The sequence below is a fragment of the Cucurbita maxima genome, unplaced genomic scaffold (genome assembly GCF_002738345.1).
Source record: "Cucurbita maxima cultivar Rimu unplaced genomic scaffold, Cmax_1.0 Cma_Scf00028, whole genome shotgun sequence".
NCBI lineage: Eukaryota > Viridiplantae > Streptophyta > Magnoliopsida > Cucurbitales > Cucurbitaceae > Cucurbita > Cucurbita maxima.
This window is the reverse complement of record NW_019272044.1, coordinates 1,596,863-1,614,576: the sequence shown is the minus strand read 5'-3', so window position 1 is coordinate 1,614,576 and position 17,714 is coordinate 1,596,863. Positions and strand designations below refer to the sequence as shown.

Genomic DNA, 17,714 nt, shown 5'->3' with positions numbered 1-17,714 from the left:
TTAAAATTGTAATAGACAGGGATAAGATAATTAAAAATCACCAACAAGGTGCATTTCAGTGAAGAAAAAACATGTTAAAAGGGCTCGAATTGGTTTATGGAGATAGTCTTCACTCTAAGAGTAAGAAGTAATATGACCATGTCGTATAGTCTTCACTCTAAAAGTAAGAAGTAATATGACCATGTCGTAGAAGATGTCGGGGAATATTGGGGCCTATAAAGGTATGAATACCATTCTTTTGAAATCATAACTCAAATAAACAAATATAATAAGATATTTATTTAAAATAACATAATAGCCCAATAAAAGCATTAAATTTCACAACCAGAATACATATTTATATTACCAGTTTTGTCTGCACAATAAGGTTAAACCCACACACAAAGCCACCGCAGAATTCGACTTCTCTGCCTCAACATATTAAGCTAACAACAATTAAACTTTTTTTATAGACCCATGTTAATTTCCTTCCCATCCCACTCCCTAACTACCTCGTCGATGAGACCACGTAACGTCCAATCACAGATCACGTAACGTTGCTACCGACACGAAAAGAAAAAAAAACCCCATCCTTCAAAACATGAATATCCCCCGTTCCCGATTCATCGTCTAGTCCACTTTAACATCTTCGGCTGTGCTGTAGTATGATCCTTCACTGCTTTTCACTTCTTCCTTCAACTGATTCCACCACCAACAAACAATTAGAACACAATGATTTAACAGGTGCGGTGTAGCCCGTTAAAAAAGAACAAATGAAATAGATTTGATGTAACATCCCAAGCGGCCTACAGATAACAGATATTGTCCGTTTTAGCCCCTTACGTATCCCGTTAACCTCATGGTTATCAAACGTGTCTATTAGGGAGAAGTTTCCACGTACTATAAGGAATGTTTTGTTCCCTTTTCTAACCGACATGGGATCTCACAATCTACCCCTTAGGGACCCAGCGACCTCATTGGGACACCGCCCGAAGTCTGGCTTTGATACCATTTGTAACAGCTCAAACCCACCGTTAGCAAATATTGTCCATTTTAACCCGCTACATATCGTCGCCAACATCACAGTTTTAAAACACGTTTGTTAGGGAGAGGTTTTCACACTCAATAAGGAATGCTCCATTCCCCTCTTCCACCAACGTCGGATCTCACATTTGATCCAACCAAATATAGTTAAACTAACAATCCCAAGGCCACGCTATCGAGCCAAGCTCAAACATGGGTATATATAATGTCCAGTTGGAGAAAACATGAAACCAATGCAAGTTCCCAACACCATATACAATCAATTTTCGGGGTGAAGGTGGGGGCGGGGGCGAAAACAAAATGCTTACCTTCTTAAGGATCTTCTTTTGATAGCGATACCCCTGAGGAAGTAAACAAATGAGTAACTTTTATGAGCATGGTTTTACTGGAAGAAGAAGTGGGAGGTAAAATTATAAGAAGAGCAGCATAACTACCTTGTCAGTTCCGTAAATATAATCACAGTAGGTAAATACTGAAGCAAAGTTGCTATGGCTTTGTCCTCCAACATAGTGATGGTAATCATGATGGTCCGCACCACCGTAAAATGGTATGAATTTCGTTAGACTCCAGGGGAAATCATACCTGAATATGAATATAATATGTATAAATAAAACCTGGGATGATCTCAACACTCTAAAGAGGAAGAGAAATGATATAGTTCTCACGAATAGTGTAAAGGCACCCGCCTACCACTAGTAGATATTATCTTTTTTGGGTTTTTTCTTTCGAGCTTCTCCTTAAGGTTTTTAAAACGTGTCTACTAGGAAAGATTTTCACACCCTTATAAAGAATACAATCATTCCTCTCTTCCAACGATGTGGGATCTCACAATTCATCCTCTTCGAGGTCAACATCTTCGTTGGCACACCATCCAGAATCTGGCTTTGATACCATTTATAAAGGTCCTAACCCACCGCTAGTAGATATTATCTTCTTTGGGTTTTCTCCTCAAGGTTTTTAAAACACGTTTGCTAGTTCCACACCTTTATAAAGAATGCAATCGTTCCTCTATTCAATCGATGTGGGATCTCACGAGTAGTTTATTTGTAACAAAGTACGATCGTATTACGATTTTGGTCTCTATGGTTTGCACGGGACTTCAACTTGATCTCTATAGTTTTAAAAGTTTATTATAGTCCCTCTAGTTTGGGACTACCTCCCTGAACATCTCCAGTAGTGTAACAACCCAAGCCCATCGCTAGAAGATATTGTCATCTTTGGACTTTCCCTTCCGAGCATCCCCTCACGGATTTAGAACACGTCTTCTAGGAAGAGGTTTGAGGTTTCCACACCTTTAATAAATAATGTTTCGTACCCCTCTCCAATCAACGTGGGATCTCACAAGTATTAAGTGGACATGGTAAAGAGAGAAAACAGTGGATTTTGGAGATATGCAGTAAGGCTTACCCATTAAACCTTTACTCCTCTCATTCACATTCATAGAAATCATAAGAAAACTACTAACAATCAGTGATGAAAGATGATAATTAAACTTCTAAAACTACAAACGAAGAGGTCAATAGTTCAACTTCAGATTACTGTTGTGAATTTCTTCATTTTTTAATTTTTTTCGACATTCTCGTTAGCATCAAAAGTTATACAACAACTTTCCATCAATGTGCATACGAATCTCAATCTTTGTGTGAAGGAGACAAAACAATTAAACTTCAGCAATATAAAATAATAACACAAAGTTACTCGAGTTCAGCCAAGGGCTAAAGGGCTGTTCAACCACAGGAAACCCACCAAGAGTGAAGCTATGTCCTACATGACCAAAGAAATGATTGTCTGACACCGCATTTGTTCCCAGCCATAAGCCTGACATCAATTATTTTCGTTTCCGGCCAACTAAACAATTTGGAGGTCAAATCAATGGATTCTTATATGAGTAAGCTGGCCCCTTGAGATGTCAATTTACTTTTGTTTACCTCTATACTCCTCTAAAACGAATGAGCCAACATGAATAACAGAGCTTGCTTTTGATTCTTGTGAGGAGGAAGAGGAAGATACAATTTAATAAGGTTGGTTTATTGAAAAGCTGAGTTTATATAATTTATTTGTGTTTAGAACGTACTGAGGGATAGGTAGGTTATTGTAACAGCTCAAGCCCACCGCTAGTAGATATTGTCCTATCCACACCCTCTTAAGGAATGCTTCGTTCCTCTCTCCAACCGATGTGAGATCTCACAGTTATGGAAACTTGGATTTGTATAACCAGTGGGATTATGTAACCCATGGAATTAACAAACTCAGCTCAAAATAAGCAAACCATATGCTAGAATATGTTTGGCTTCTTAACCCAAGTTACACGAGTCTAACCCGTGAGCACCCCTATATGTCTATTCCATCGGGCTAGAAGCAATTCTCTAAAGATGTCTTTCTACACATCAGCTAATTGTTCTTTTCCTTTCATTTCCCAACAATCCCAAGGCTATGAAATTTTAACATTGAGTTGGAAAAGGTGAAGCCCCATAAACAACCACAATGGAGTAAGATCAGGAAGATCGGGAATGGTCGTGAGCTAAAGGTTCCCCAGAAGCGAAGAATATTGGAACCAAGAAGGTTCGGTTATAATCCTGTTCGTGATCTTTTCCTTTGCCCATCGATATCATTGCAACATCACGTCACAACAACATTGTTTCATTGTACTTACCTACCATAGATGCAAACACATTGACACAACCACTTTGATGTTTTTCGTTTCCCCATACGCCAATTTCATTCTTCACTAAAAACTATAGTCTAATGTATCTACGGTCCCACTAATCGGAGAAAGTAAAGTCAAGTGTTAGCACACAAAGCCTAATACAAAATTGAGAAGAAAAAAATAACAATACTCAAGACTAGCTACTTCTAGCATGTTAAATCATGGATCTTGAAATGATATCCATAAGTTTAAAGCATAAAGGGGTAGTGGGCCCTATAATAAGTTTAGTATATAAGAATCAAGCTTCTAAGCTTCTCATAGAAGATTTATACACCCCCTTACGATAAATTCAAAGGAATATCGAGCTTTCACACAGCTGTATGAAGAATGCGGAAGCTCAAAAAGTTGATGCTAGACAACTCAAAGAATGGTAAATTTAACCCTTTCAATATTTCTCAACACAAAACTTCAAACTTCGTTATATCAAGTTAGTAGGATCAATCATTCAGCATGCAATAAATTCATACAGTAATGATGGAAATCTATATAGATAAAATATATATATATATAATGAGGAAAAGGAAATCAAGATTAAAAAAGAAGAAAGCAATAGAGCAGATCTCGGTCGTAGTCAAAAAAGAGGTAAGCCCACCACTCAAGATCCTTCAGATTAAAAGTACTTTTAACACAGTGTGTGAGAGATATAGCTTTAGAATTCATACCCACTATGCGTGTCAATGGCCTCAATCTGCCTTAGCGCAATCCACAACCAGAAGGTGATCATATGACCAGGAACCATAGCAGGACCAAGAAAAGAGGGGATTCCAAGGATCAAAACCTCCGCCCAATGAGCGTAAGGAGCTGCAAATCCAATAGGAGCAGTGTATTCATGATGAACTTGATGGATATTCTCATACCCCCATTTGCAATGGAGGAATCTATGAATCCAATAATTGGTATAATCCTCCACCATGAAATACACCACCAATTGAGAAACAATTTCCCAACCAGAAGGCAATGGCAAACCCGTCCTGATTCCAATCATCTAATGATCCAAAAGAAACCGAAAAACAATCTCAAAATAAAAATCCTAAATCAACAAGAGGGTAGAAATCGCGAAATCGAAACCCGAGATTCACCTGAATGGAAGGGAATGAGACAAGTTGAAGAGGGCCAACGACAAGGAAGAACATGCGCATAACATCCTTGTAGCAGCGGAAGATCTCGGAAAATGGCAACCGGACTTTGGGCTGAATTTTGAACTTATGAATCCCGGAGGCGTGCAAGATCTCAAGGAAGATAAGGGGAAGGGGAATAAAGGAGAAAATCAAGAACAGGAAGAGAATGTTATGGCAAAAGAGGAAGTAATCGGACTTGTCATGGGAGTAGTTGAACCAGAGGGTCTCGAAGAAGGTGAGATTGCGGCCAAGCGCAAGCTGGGCGGCGGAGATGGAGTGGAAGGGCAACATTGGGTGGAGGAATCCGGCGGAGAGAGGGTGGGCGGCGGTGAATGGATTGAGGAGCGGCGGAAAGGGGCGGAGGATCGAGAAACAGTTAAAATAATGCGGGAATTTTGAAAGGAAAGGAGAGGAAGAGCGTGAAATCCTATGGATTCAATGTTTGTTTATTGTGTTGTAATATTTATATGTGTGTGAGGCTAAGAACGCCATCCACTCCCTTCCAAATCTTCACATGCCTAAAATACCATTTCTTTTTCCTTTTTTTTAAATCTTAAAATCTTTCTATGTCCTTTTAAAAATTAAGTTAGTTATAACCGCTAATAGATATTATCTGTCCGTTTCTTTACCTCACCCCTATCAGATATTCTCTCTTCCCTCTCTTCATTGCCACATCTATTGGTATCTGGCTCTAATACCATTTGTAACAATTTAAGTCCACCGCTAATAGATATTATTCACTTTGACTCATTACGTATCGTCGTCCGTCTCACGAATTTAAAACGTGTCTACAAGAGAGATGTTTTCATTCTTTATAAGGAATGTTTCACCATTCTTCTCACTAACCGATGAGAGACCTTACCATCAGTGACTCGAACGAAAAGTTTAGACCTACATATACTCATATTGTTTAAGGTAATGGTCAAATCCGTTTCACATTCATTTTTTATTTCAATGATTGTTTTGAAATATTTGTAAAATATTTTCATTGAAGATTAGGAAAAAAAAAAACTAAGATTTAACTACTTAAGCCCACCGCTAGCCATATTGTCCTCTTTGGATTTTCTCTTTTGGAGTTCCCCTCAAGATTTTTAAAGTAAGAGATTGGGTGTTCCGTTCTCCTTCCCAACCGACGTGGGATCTTCATATGATTAGGGTCTATAATAGAACATTGAAAAAATGAGTGACCGAGACACCCGAGTAAAAGAGAAGTATATGAATAAACCGATGCCACATCCAAATGAAAGCGATATTGATGGTATGATTACTAAGAAAAACTTAGAGGAAATGAAAGTTCCATTACGGTGGCTCAATTCTATAAACTTCATAGTTAAACGTGCTTTACTTTGAGTAATTCTACGTGAGGTACCTCTTAGGAAATTTTTTAAAATACACACGAGGATAAAGTATGCTGAAAAGACTTGTATTGGCAAAGAGTAACTAACATGACCGTAACCATGTCATAGGAGAATACTCAAAACGTAAAATTTTCATTTCCATTTTAGGCATTAATTTTCATCTTAGGGTGAAAAGTGTAATTTTAAACCAATATTATTAAATTTATCAATTTCCAATAAATTCAATTAAAAGTTGAGTTAATGAAAAAAAAAAAAAAAAAACCCTTATATTAAATTTTTTGAGTATTTTTTAATATTTATTTTACTATGTTTTATTATTATTATTATAAAATCACAATTAAAAAGGGTAAATTGAAACTAAAGGATAAAGACAACTAAGGTGAGCTGGCATGCTGTGTTGGCCAAGATGTACAGCTGTGCTGAAGATGATACTCACTCGCCAAGTCAGCTCTGTCATGTGGAAAAAAAAAAAAAAGCCTTTATGTATATATTCATCGAATATTTAGGGAAGGAAAAAAAAAAAAAGATAAAAATCTTTTTAAAATTTAAGTAAATATATACATTTTCAATATTATTTAGCCATAATTTAAAAAACGTCTAGTCCACGTGGCTATCCTCTTACATCATAATTTTATATAATTATCTATTATGATCGGATCATAATGCTTAGATAAATTTATTTAATTAATTTTAAAAAAAAATTAAAAATTTACATTTAAATTTCTCTTGCATTAAATATTTTTCAATTTTTCAATTTATTAAATAAAAGTTTCTCTTATTATAATTACGTATTTTAATAACCATTTTTCTATTATAGTTTTGATATCTATTTTTGTTAGGTTCGATAGGTACCTTTGATTCATTATCAAGTTAACCCATTTGATATATATTTAATTTTTTTCTAAATCAAAATATTTATTACATATAAAATAAAATAAAAATTAGAGTTTATTAAATATAATTTAACATAAAAAAATATAAATATAAAAAATAAACATATTAGGACTTATAATAAGACCATTAATTATGATTTTGAAATTGTGAGTTATGAGTTAATGAAAAAGGCCAAGGATCTATAATCAAAACCTATGGTTTAATTACATAATTAAATTATATTTGTTGAATTCAAAATTATGACGTTATTTTAAAGTTAATTTAAATATAACATTTATTTTAAATTAATTTCATTCAAAATTAGTTTACCAAATAGTCTAAATAAAATTATTTAAATTTTTTTTCACCAAAATAGCGTTTAAATTATATAATTATTAGTTTAAAATTTTAATTGATGAGCTATTCTAAGTACCACTCTAATTAATTATAAATTGAAACTCGAATTAAATTAATTTAATGTTCTTTTAATCGCTTCAATTATTGTGCTCATTTATATAGTTTTTAATATCATCTAGCTCTCCTACCACCATTAAAACCACTACCAACCATTTATTTCTAATCTATAGTTTAAATTAATAAAAGTATTCATTTTTCGAACAAATTTTTTAAAAAGTTTAAAAATAGTCGACGGGTTAGTACTATGTTTAAAAAATACACAGTAACATTAATACTTCTTATCTTTATGAAAAAAGATAGAAAAATATTTGACGTTAATATAGAGACAAAAATCTTCCTAGATCATTTTCGAACCTTTTGATATTATTTTTGAAAAATTATAATTATTTTTTTAAATGTGGTATTAATGGTAAAAATGTTTTAAAATTTTTAAAAGTGTTTTTTTTAATTTTTTTAAATAGTTTGGTGTTTTGGAAGTTTATAAAAAAAAATAACCGTATGAATGAAAATTTTGAAAATTGAAGGAGTATAATTGAAACAATTTTAATCATTCAAGGTTGTTTTTAAAAAATTCAAAAATATCTAAAACTTATTTAAACTTTTAAAAATACTCCTGAATTATAAAACATAATATATAATTTATGAGGTGATAATAGACGATTTCCGTCTATATATTGATGGTAAGAAAATTTTAAAATATATATTTTTTTTTTGTAAAGATAAAATATATTAATATTAATTTATTATTTTAATTTTATGTGTATTTTTTTAAATTAGTATTAAAAAAAATGAATATTAATGATTTTCTTATAAAAAAAAGTCAAAGATATTTAATTTTTTTTAGAACGGGAAAATAGAATTTCCAACCTTTTTTTAATCTATTTTTAAGATTGCTATAAAAATATAAAAAAAATATTTAACGTTTGTAATTTGTAATGGAAGTGATTCATCATGTTTGTTTCCTATTTAAATTTCATCAAATTATTAACTAATAGGTACGTTAATAACTAATTTTTTAAAAAATAATTAAAAAAATTACTACGACCTAACTCAACTAAAAAAAATAAATGGTAGGGTTGTGAATAATAGTCACCAAGCCAACTAACTCGAATTTTTGGGTTGGTTTAAAAAATTCTCTTAACCCAATTCATACACACCGAACGCCGCTAGCATATCACATTACAAAACATTAAAATAACTAAAAATTTTCAAAATTCTCATAATCCTATTAATTGATATCAATGAAGAAAAAACCAACGAACAAATAATTATGAATCCAAATTTTACTATCTAGATCAAAATTCATGATTTCCGCCGTTATAATATTTTTTTAAAAAGAAAAAGATAAAAACAAAGAAAACGACACGAGCCGCCAAAGTTTGACCAATTGACTTTTTGAGAGATACGAAAATTATTATTTATTTAGATATATAATATATAGTCACGCTCAATCATCAAAAAAGACTAAAATGACATTGTCATACACGATACAAACACCATCATTCTTTCGTCCATCGATTATTTTCGACTTTTCACATCATCCCCCACAACCCTTTTTAATCATACCATTTCTTTAAATTATTGCTTGATTACGAGATTTCACCCATCTTCACTTCTTTTTATCCCTTTCTAAATATATCTATCAAATTTTTATTTTTATTAATTTATATATATATATAGCTCGTCAGAATCACGTACCTGAACATTGATTCGGCTTCTTAATTTTGGATTATATAAATTAAATTAATAAAAATATCGTCTCAAACATATTTCTAAAAAATATATTTACTATTTAATATTTAATTTAAAAAATATTTTAAACTTTTTATTAATACCCTCCACATTTTTTAAACAATTCAAAAATAATTTTTTTGGTAACGCAACAAAATTTTAAAGGTAACATTAACCAACTTTACCTTTATAAAAGAAAATAATCTTATTATTAATATATGGACGAAAATGGTCCATCGAAACTTTATAAATTATCTACAAACGTTTTAATATTAATGGTAACGTAGTATTAATCTTAAATATATATTTTATTTTTTTAAATTTAAAAATATTTTAAAAATAAAATATTAAAAGTATCCCGCAAACATAATTCAAACTTTTTTTTAGAAGTTTAAGAATATTTTTTAGGTTTTTTTTTAAAATTAATTTTTTTTATTAATTTAACTTAAAATTAAGATAAAAATTTGGTAACATATTAACATAAATGGTAAAAAACAATCTATCTTTTATCATTATAATCCATGGGCGTCACATCAATTTTAATTTTTTATTTAAATAAAAAATATAATTTTTGGAACAAATTTTAAAATAAAAAGGTAAGAAAAGTAAAAGGGAAGTCTAAAAAATTAAACCAAAAAAGTAAAAAAAATAAAAATAAAAATAAAAAAAAATGGGTAAAAAGGTTGAAGAGGACATAAGTAGAGGTCGAAATTCAATTATATAAATATAGAGAACCCAAAGTTCAAATATTAAAAGTTAATTATGAATAATGGGCCCACCAAGACAGATCTTTAGTGGGGCCCATTTTAACCTAAATACATGCATTGGAGCAAATCATTTTCATAATATTTTTTACATTTTAAATAAATTATAAAAATATATTTTTTAAGAGTAGTTAGAGTTAATAATAAGTTAAAATAAATATAAATATATATAATAATTAAAATATTTTATTCAAATCAAGTGCTCGACTCAATAATCTGACAAGCCTATATTATCCTACCCAAACTATAAAGGATCGTTTGTAGGTTGACATTTTTTTATCGAGTCAACTCAATTAACCCAAAAATAGGGTTACAACCTAAGGAAGTTTACGATTGTGATGGTAAATGTTTGATATTTGAACTTTATGAGATTTTAGTTATCAACCCAATATTTACTGTGAATAAATATGATTTTTAATTTTTTTTAAAGAGAACAACTCGACCGTCAATCGCAACACAACACAACCCAACCTTGGTTGGATTGGATTATGAACTATATTCGGTGCTCAGGTAACCCACCCACCAACCCAAAACTGGTTTAAAAGATTTTTTTAATCCATCCGAGGCAACATGTGTACACTTTTGATACGAGTTAGATTAGATTGATCGAGTTTTTTAGATCATAAAATCAAGTATGCGGGGTCGAGAATCATGAAATGCAATCCGAAAACCGAGGGGAAAGTGTATGTGGGTAACTATTGCTCTTCATGTGTTTCTCTAAAAACAAAAGTTGGTCTTGGTTGGGTATTTCAAAATTTGCATTTTCATGATCATTGCTTCAATTATATCGTTGTTTGTGGCCAAAAAGAAAAAGAAAATACTAATTTGCATGCAAATGGGGTTTTTTTGTACTTTAGATTTGAATGAATTGATATGAACATGCATGCCTTGAAGTTTGATGATTAAGCATGCTAATTCAAATTCATACGCCATGTGAAATTTTACCCAAATCTTTCATGTTTTGATCTCTTTTTCGACATTGCATGTGGCTCGATTTTTCAAGATTCATTTGCAAGTTCACTATGGTGCACGCTGTTATACGCTCGCCAATCTTGAAGTAGGATTGTTCAAAAAACTCGATAAGAATCTAAACAAATATGATTAATCTAATCCAATCTGTGTCGTTTTGGTTGAGTTGTGAATTTATTTGAGTTGGTCAAGACGCTTTAGTCCACTCAGCCATTTCTCCCCAAATTGAAAATGGATAATTACTATGATACATATACATATACATAGTATAAAAAATAGAAAATTAAGGCTTGAAAAAACTCTTCTTTTATCTCTCTTTATTATCTTTATCTACCCTTTAATTATATGTAAAAGGAGTTTGGAACATGCATGCAACCATGGACAACATGTCCTGGACAAGCAAGACCGAGATATCTGTCATGCAGCCATTGACAACACGCCTTGGACATGCATGGCCGTGATATCCTCTCCCACTCAATTGGTTGACATCCCTGTCAACCAACTCAGATAAGCAAGATTGGGACATCTATCATGCTTTAGGTAAGCATGACCGTGACATCCCTTGTCAACTGACTCGGACAAGCAAGACTGGGATGTCTGTCATGCTTTAGGCAAGCACGATCGTGACATCAATTTGAATTTATTGTTAATTTTGAAATATATATTTTTGAAAAGATATACTCAAATTGAGTAATTAAATGTCTCAAAAATGAATAAATAAATATTTTACTTTTATTAAAAAAAATTGTTTAAATAACCCGAACCAACTAAACACGAAAAATTTAAGGATTATTTGGGTCAAAAAATGTCTCAACCCAACCCAACCCAACCCACGAATACTCGTGGCTTGAAGTATATACTATTAATTAAAAGGTTTGAGGTTTAAGTCTCTCGTCATGCACTCAATATCTTTACCATTAGCTTTAAATGAAAACGGTTTATCTACGTACCAATTAGGATCGTTGCTTTTAAAAGGAAGTATAATGTTTCCAAATTAAATAATTCAAACATGTTTGAGGTACCCCGAACTTTGGATCACAAACATTTAAACAAAACAATCCTATGAAACTTTATTAGAAAAGCACAATCATTCACCATGTTTCTAATTCCCATAGACAAGGAGCTTTGTAATTCCCACAGACAAGGAGCTTCATAACACAAAACATGTTAAAGGAAGACGTCTGGTTGTCTGAACCCTACTTGTCATTTTCGTGTCACAACCTTATTTAAATCTCGGTGATTATTAAAAATATTCAAAAAGATACTCCCTTTTGTCACGGGCTCATGACTTACCACCATAGATAAGGATTATCTAACTCGACACGAATTGATACATAAAGAAATTGTGTTTACTCTACTGACTGTTGATTCGTAGTGGTCAAAATAATACTTTGATTGCCATTAACAAAAATTAGGCAATAAAATAGTGGTTGGTCTCCTACACGGACATTTGATTACTATTTTTGATGTAACGGCCCAAGCCCACCGCTAGCCGATATTTTTCTCTTTGTGCTTTCTCTTTCGGGCTTTCTTTCAAGGTTTTTAAAACGCGTTGTTAGGGAGAGATTTCCACACCCTTTTAAAGAATGTTTTAGTTTTGGGGCTTAAAAAGCTCGTCGATTCTTCCCTTCGTTGGTTTCACTCCCTCACCTTAATTACCTGAGCTACTTCATTCAATCTAGGGCATAGTTGGAGTAGCATCAATAGAAGCGGAAACCTTTCTATCTGATGATTAAGAATGCAATCTCTCTTTCCTCAAGCACTCGTCGGCAACTCCGATTGGAAGATGATTCCGAAGAAACGTAAGATGCAGGAGAAGGAGGAGACGTCGTCGAGGTCGAAAGTTCCTCTATTCAGCCGACTACTCTACTGTATGACTTGCTAAATAAAGCGCGGTGTTTCTTTTCTTTCATCTTCTGCCTGTCCTCAATGCGGAATCTCACAATCCAACCCCCTTCGGAGTCTAGCGTTTTCGTTGGCACTCGTTTCCTTCTCCAATCGATATGAGATCCCCCACAACCCACCCCCTTTTGGGGCCAACGCTCTTACTGACACACTGCCTTGTGTCCACCCCTTTAGAGCTTAGCTTTCTCGCTGGCACATCGCTCCGTGCTAGCTCTAATACCATTTGTAACGGTCCAAACCATAATTTTAAAACGGATCCTAATAACGTTGTTCAATCCAATGGTTAGACCATATCAAAGAACTCCTAATCTGAATCGAAAAAGTGGGATAGAATATTATCCACACATTCTTAAATCCAAAACTTAAACTCAATTCATTACTCAACAACACACTTAACCCTCAAACTCTTGAACTAACGGCCACGGTAACTAAAATCATAGTCGTTGGTGTCGAGAAGCGACTAATCGAATGCGATGTTGTTCACAAATCCATTGTAGTCGTCGCGCATGTTCGATTGCTTGTTGTTCATGATTTTACTACCATTGAAGATGGTTGTGTGGCGGCGTTAGAACTGTGTGCCAACGAGGACGTTGAGTTCCAAATGAGAGTAGATTGTGAGATCCCACATCGGTTGGAGAGGACAACGTAACATTTTTTTTATAAGAATATGGAAACATCTCCCTAATATACGCGTTTTAAAAACCTTTAAGGGAATCTCGAGAAAAATAAAAAATAAAAAAAACCTTATTTACTGGCGAAAAGATTAGACTATTACGTGCCAATTTTCTCAGCAACAAAATGGAACTGTACTTTAATTGATAACTGAACCACCAAACTATCTCGACTTAAATGTTTTTTTTTTTTTTTTGGTATAATTTAATAAAAAGAAAACCCTTTAAAATTTGATTTCCAATAGTGTCCCTGGAAATTTGACTCCCTAGACATACGGCGGCGTTCGTCAACGACGAGATCTTCCGGTCATCCAAATCCACTTGCGTGTTCATCTTTCACGAGAATCCTGCGTGAACCTCCGAGGACTGTAGCGTGAGTTTCCTGCCCTAATCTCTTTCTACTGCATCTTCACTTAGCCGCCATCTTTCTCGGCAATGGTGGTGCTTCAATCTCTCTGTTCGCCTTTAACCGAAAATCACTGATAATATAGCTTGATTGACCGCAGAAGAGGAGCATGGGGGATCTATTTGTGTGGCTTATATCATTCTTCTCCCTCGTTGCTCTTTTGATAGTCCTTGTTTATCAGGTAAATTCGAAACCCTGTCTCGTCTGTTTGTCTCGCATTGACTTCCGTTCGAGTTCGTTAAGTAGAATCAATTTGAATCGAAGACAGTTTATATCAAAATTTTGATGGCGGATACATTTCGTACAATTTCTGAACATTAATTTGCAGTAGATTAGGATTTCGATACGCGTTTTGTTCAGCTCGGAGATATTAGGGTTTAGCTCAATTATAATTCACAAATTCTTCTTCGCTTGTCAATTTGGAAACACTTTTAAAGAAAGTGTAGATTCGTTGTGCACCTTGGATTGGATTTATATTTTGATTGGATATCATGCTTTGTAGTTTTCTTGTTTTAATAATTTGCACTCTTGATTGCTTTTCCCCAATTTCTTGAAAAGATTCTGAGGTCAGGATTTTCCTGGTGGTCAATTGCTGTAAGGTTATTTGTCAATACCTATATTTTTTATCCCATTTCTTCTTTGTGAAGTATAATTAAAGCTAAAATTTAAGAATATATGGTGTTTAGGGTTATTTCATGGCATATATACTTGAAAGATTATGGATGCAATGAGTCATTATATCATGTTGACTGCTGATTCTTAGTTTGAATATTTATTACGCCCAGAATTTATGATGTTGATCTTCAGAATATCTGTTGGTAGAAGCTTAATTTCCCAAGAGGCTGGCAATGTTAAGAAAAATTTCAACAACATTTTAGGACTTGTTCAATCAAGTCTTCCTTTTTGTATTTAAACATATCAATTTCCTATCTTTGAGCTTTTTACGTATGCTGGATCAAATATCAAGTTGTTTTGAATTTATTGTTGTTTTTGTTATCGTTTCATTGTCATTATTTTGTATGTGTAGCTCATGTGCTTGGCGGATCTCGAGTTTGATTATATCAACCCTTATGACTCTGCCTCTAGAATAAATAAAGTGGTTATGCCGGAGTTCATTGCTATTGGAGTTTTGTGCCTCTTCTATCTTTTAACAGGGCATTGGGGTATGTCAATGTTATGTGGACCGTACATATATTATAATGTGAGACTGTAAGTGTTTTCATCCATCACCTTTGATTGAACTTATGGTCTAAATCAAGAACAATTTGTATGATTTGTATTGTATAATTCTTTCAACCAAAGAAACACGTGATTTTGAACAGTTTTGACTGCATAGGATATTTACTTCTGATTTTGACCGTTTAATAGACATCCCATTGATTTGACATAGCTTAAGAAATTCCAGATGTTAGAGTTGAGGATTATCCTTGAAGCTAAGATCTACTTTGTTGGGCTGGGCTTTGTCAGAGCAGCATAGACCATGTTGGTATGTGGTTGTAAGCTGTGGCTGCTTACTAGTGTAGTTGGGATGTGATAGGGAACGCTAGTTAGAGATATGTATCGGTTCTAATTACGCCTCTAATCCATTTTTTCGGACTACTGAATAATGACTGCCTTTGATGTATTGTGTATGGTATATGGTTGGAGCTTGCTTTATTTCCATCTCAGAAAATTCATGTGGTAGTTTAGAGTAGTAGCAGAACTTCCTTGGTTGAAAAACTAATTTACTATGCATTGGAGTCATCACATTCTGAATCTAATGGTATTTTTGATTCTCAAGGAGAATTAGAATTAAGAATGCCAACTTTTAAGTTGGTTTTTATTCGAGTGGTGAAGGCACCATTCAAAATATTTGAGGCAGAATCCTTCTTTGGCTCTATGATCGGGCGTATCGTATACTAGGGAAAGTAAGCATTTGGAATATTATGATATTTTGGTGATATAACTCTTAGCTGTCTCTATGTATTTGAGGTACTTAGAACATCCCTCTTGAGTATTCTCAAGCCTAACCAACTAAAGTATTTTCTACCTTCATTCATCCTTTCCCACTCCCTATATTGGTACCAACTCCTTTGTTAAATACTAATTTTCCCTTACCATTCTGAATCTAATAATATTACTAACAATTACCTCATATGACCTTTCTATCAACCTTTACCAAGTCGGAACGATTGTTGACCACCAGATCCGCTAGTCTGCTATATTCACCCTAACCCACAAGCACAAATCCTCGGCTCACTTCTGAAACACACCTTCATATGATCTAGTCTGTTCTTGTGATCAGGTACCTACGAAGACAGTACCTGGTAGATGTTACAGAGATATTCAATATGCTAAACTGGGAAAAGAAGCGCCGGCTTTTCAAACTAGCCTATCTAGTTTTCCTCCTCTTCCTTTCTATATTTTGGTACTTCAATGTTATTGTTTGTTGTTTTTTTTTTAATCTTAAATAGTTAAATGCCTCTAACCGAATTCGCCTGATTTGTCATTGCAGGATGATATACTCTGCTTTGGAAGATGATGAATAAATAGAAACAACTGCTTGCATGCTGATGCCATCAGTTGTGAGTTGAATCCTATCCTTAAAGTACCTTCTTTTTTTTCCCCGAAGCTGCTGCACTTTGCAGATATCAATGACATTCTTGTTGAGCTGGGAACTTCGTTAACTGCCAATACTGTTCTGTAAGGTACTTTTCATGGTTGAAATATGAATTATGTCTCTCTCTCACACACACACCAACACAGCACTCACAATTTAGGAATGGCGGTTACATTGAAATCAAATTATAATGTTGCTCTATGGTGGAAGTCTCACGTTCTTTAGTTATTGTTTCTTGTAATTCTTCTTCTTGTAGCAAGTAGAAAATCATGTTTGAGAACATTATTTATATATTTGTAGACAGGATAAAGAGATTGTTTGTTGATGAAAGTATTTCTTTTCAAGTGGAACGATGCTACATTAACTTTAGGAAAGATCAGTCTAGTATGATGTCCAGTTTCCTTCAAGAACAACACAAAAATGCATAAGAGCATTGGACTCAACTGTGTAATGTCTGCAAAATATGGATTGTTGGATCGAAAAAAAAGAATTTTTAACATGGATGTGTAGGAGAGCATGACATTGGATGAATTGCTTAGGGTTTTGTGTTGCTTAGTTGATCATAGCTCATAGCTCAACTTATTAAGTTTATTCTGCGTTGCTAGCATCTTATGAAATGTTTTATAGCCTAAGTAGCATGTCATCTTTATCGAGTGGATTATCGATTCAATTTCTAAGTGAATAAGTTGCTCTTAAAATAGAAATTCATTAGAATATTATACAAAAGATGAGATTTGAAATTATATGGTCGTGGCGTGGAACAGAATCAAAATTTATTTTGACATCTTAACTTGATCAAATAATAAAAACTTGTAGCAAAATTATGAATGGAAAAGGGGTTTTGGAAGAACATAATTTTAATTTAATTTCAATTGCTATAACAAATTTGAAAAAACAAATGGTCTCTCAACTACTCTTCCCTCCATCTCTTGTTTTCCTTAGCTATGAATTCTTCTATCCTCCTCACCAATTCCTCCTCTTCTTCCTCCTCTTCGTCATCCCACCGCTCGGCTTCATCTTCGTCAACACTGTCATTATCTTCATCTTCTTCATTCGATTGTTCAATTTCATCTCCATATCTATCTTCATCTTTGTCAACATCGTCATTATCTGCATCTTCCTCATCTTCCTCGTTCAATTTCATCTCTATCTCTATCTATTTTCTTATTTCCG

At 33.5% G+C, this 17,714-nt stretch overlaps 2 protein-coding genes and 1 long non-coding RNA gene across 4 annotated transcripts; 1 reads left to right on the top strand and 2 right to left on the bottom strand.

The window, feature by feature from the left end:
- Positions 1-311: 311 nt before the first annotated feature.
- Positions 312-5,303, bottom strand: LOC111465081 (methylsterol monooxygenase 1-2). Its single transcript, XM_023109366.1, has 5 exons — positions 4,810-5,303; positions 4,393-4,715; positions 1,458-1,605; positions 1,332-1,364; positions 312-678 (listed from the first exon to the last, which is right to left on the bottom strand). The coding sequence occupies exons 1-5, from the start codon at positions 5,137-5,139 to the stop codon at positions 610-612; spliced, it is 903 nt and encodes a 300-aa protein (XP_022965134.1). The 5' UTR covers positions 5,140-5,303; the 3' UTR covers positions 312-609.
- On the bottom strand, positions 2,427-4,386 carry LOC111465158. The gene is made up of 2 exons (XR_002714156.1): positions 2,526-4,386; positions 2,427-2,480 (listed from the first exon to the last, which is right to left on the bottom strand). It is a non-coding gene; the product is annotated as an uncharacterized LOC111465158 (long non-coding RNA).
- Positions 5,304-13,762: 8,459 nt separating the features above from the next.
- On the top strand, positions 13,763-16,891 carry LOC111465137 (protein cornichon homolog 4-like). 2 transcript variants are annotated; one of them, XM_023109448.1, is made up of 5 exons: positions 13,763-13,909; positions 14,028-14,123; positions 14,970-15,151; positions 16,227-16,349; positions 16,437-16,891. In XM_023109448.1, exons 2-5 carry the CDS (start codon positions 14,052-14,054, stop codon positions 16,468-16,470), a joined length of 411 nt encoding a protein of 136 aa, XP_022965216.1. In that variant the 5' UTR covers positions 13,763-13,909; positions 14,028-14,051; the 3' UTR covers positions 16,471-16,891. The 2 variants fall into 2 exon arrangements, with proteins under 2 accessions (XP_022965216.1, XP_022965215.1); XM_023109447.1 differs by having other exon boundaries at positions 13,764-13,909; positions 14,043-14,123.
- The last annotated feature ends 823 nt before the right edge of the window (positions 16,892-17,714 follow it).

Coding starts and splice junctions, on each gene's coding strand:
- LOC111465137 (XM_023109448.1), top strand. CDS start 14,052: ATGGGGGATCTATTTGTGTGGCTTATATCATTCTTCTCCCTCGTTGCT. Junction 14,124..14,969: donor TGATAGTCCTTGTTTATCAG/GTAAATTCGAAA, acceptor TTGTATGTGTAG/CTCATGTGCTTGGCGGATCT. Junction 16,350..16,436: donor CTCTTCCTTTCTATATTTTG/GTACTTCAATGT, acceptor TTGTCATTGCAG/GATGATATACTCTGCTTTGG.
- LOC111465081 (XM_023109366.1), bottom strand. CDS start 5,139: ATGTTGCCCTTCCACTCCATCTCCGCCGCCCAGCTTGCGCTTGGCCGC. Junction 4,716..4,809: donor TCTCATTCCCTTCCATTCAG/GTGAATCTCGGG, acceptor TTGGATCATTAG/ATGATTGGAATCAGGACGGG. Junction 679..1,331: donor AAAAGAAGATCCTTAAGAAG/GTAAGCATTTTG, acceptor TGGTGGAATCAG/TTGAAGGAAGAAGTGAAAAG.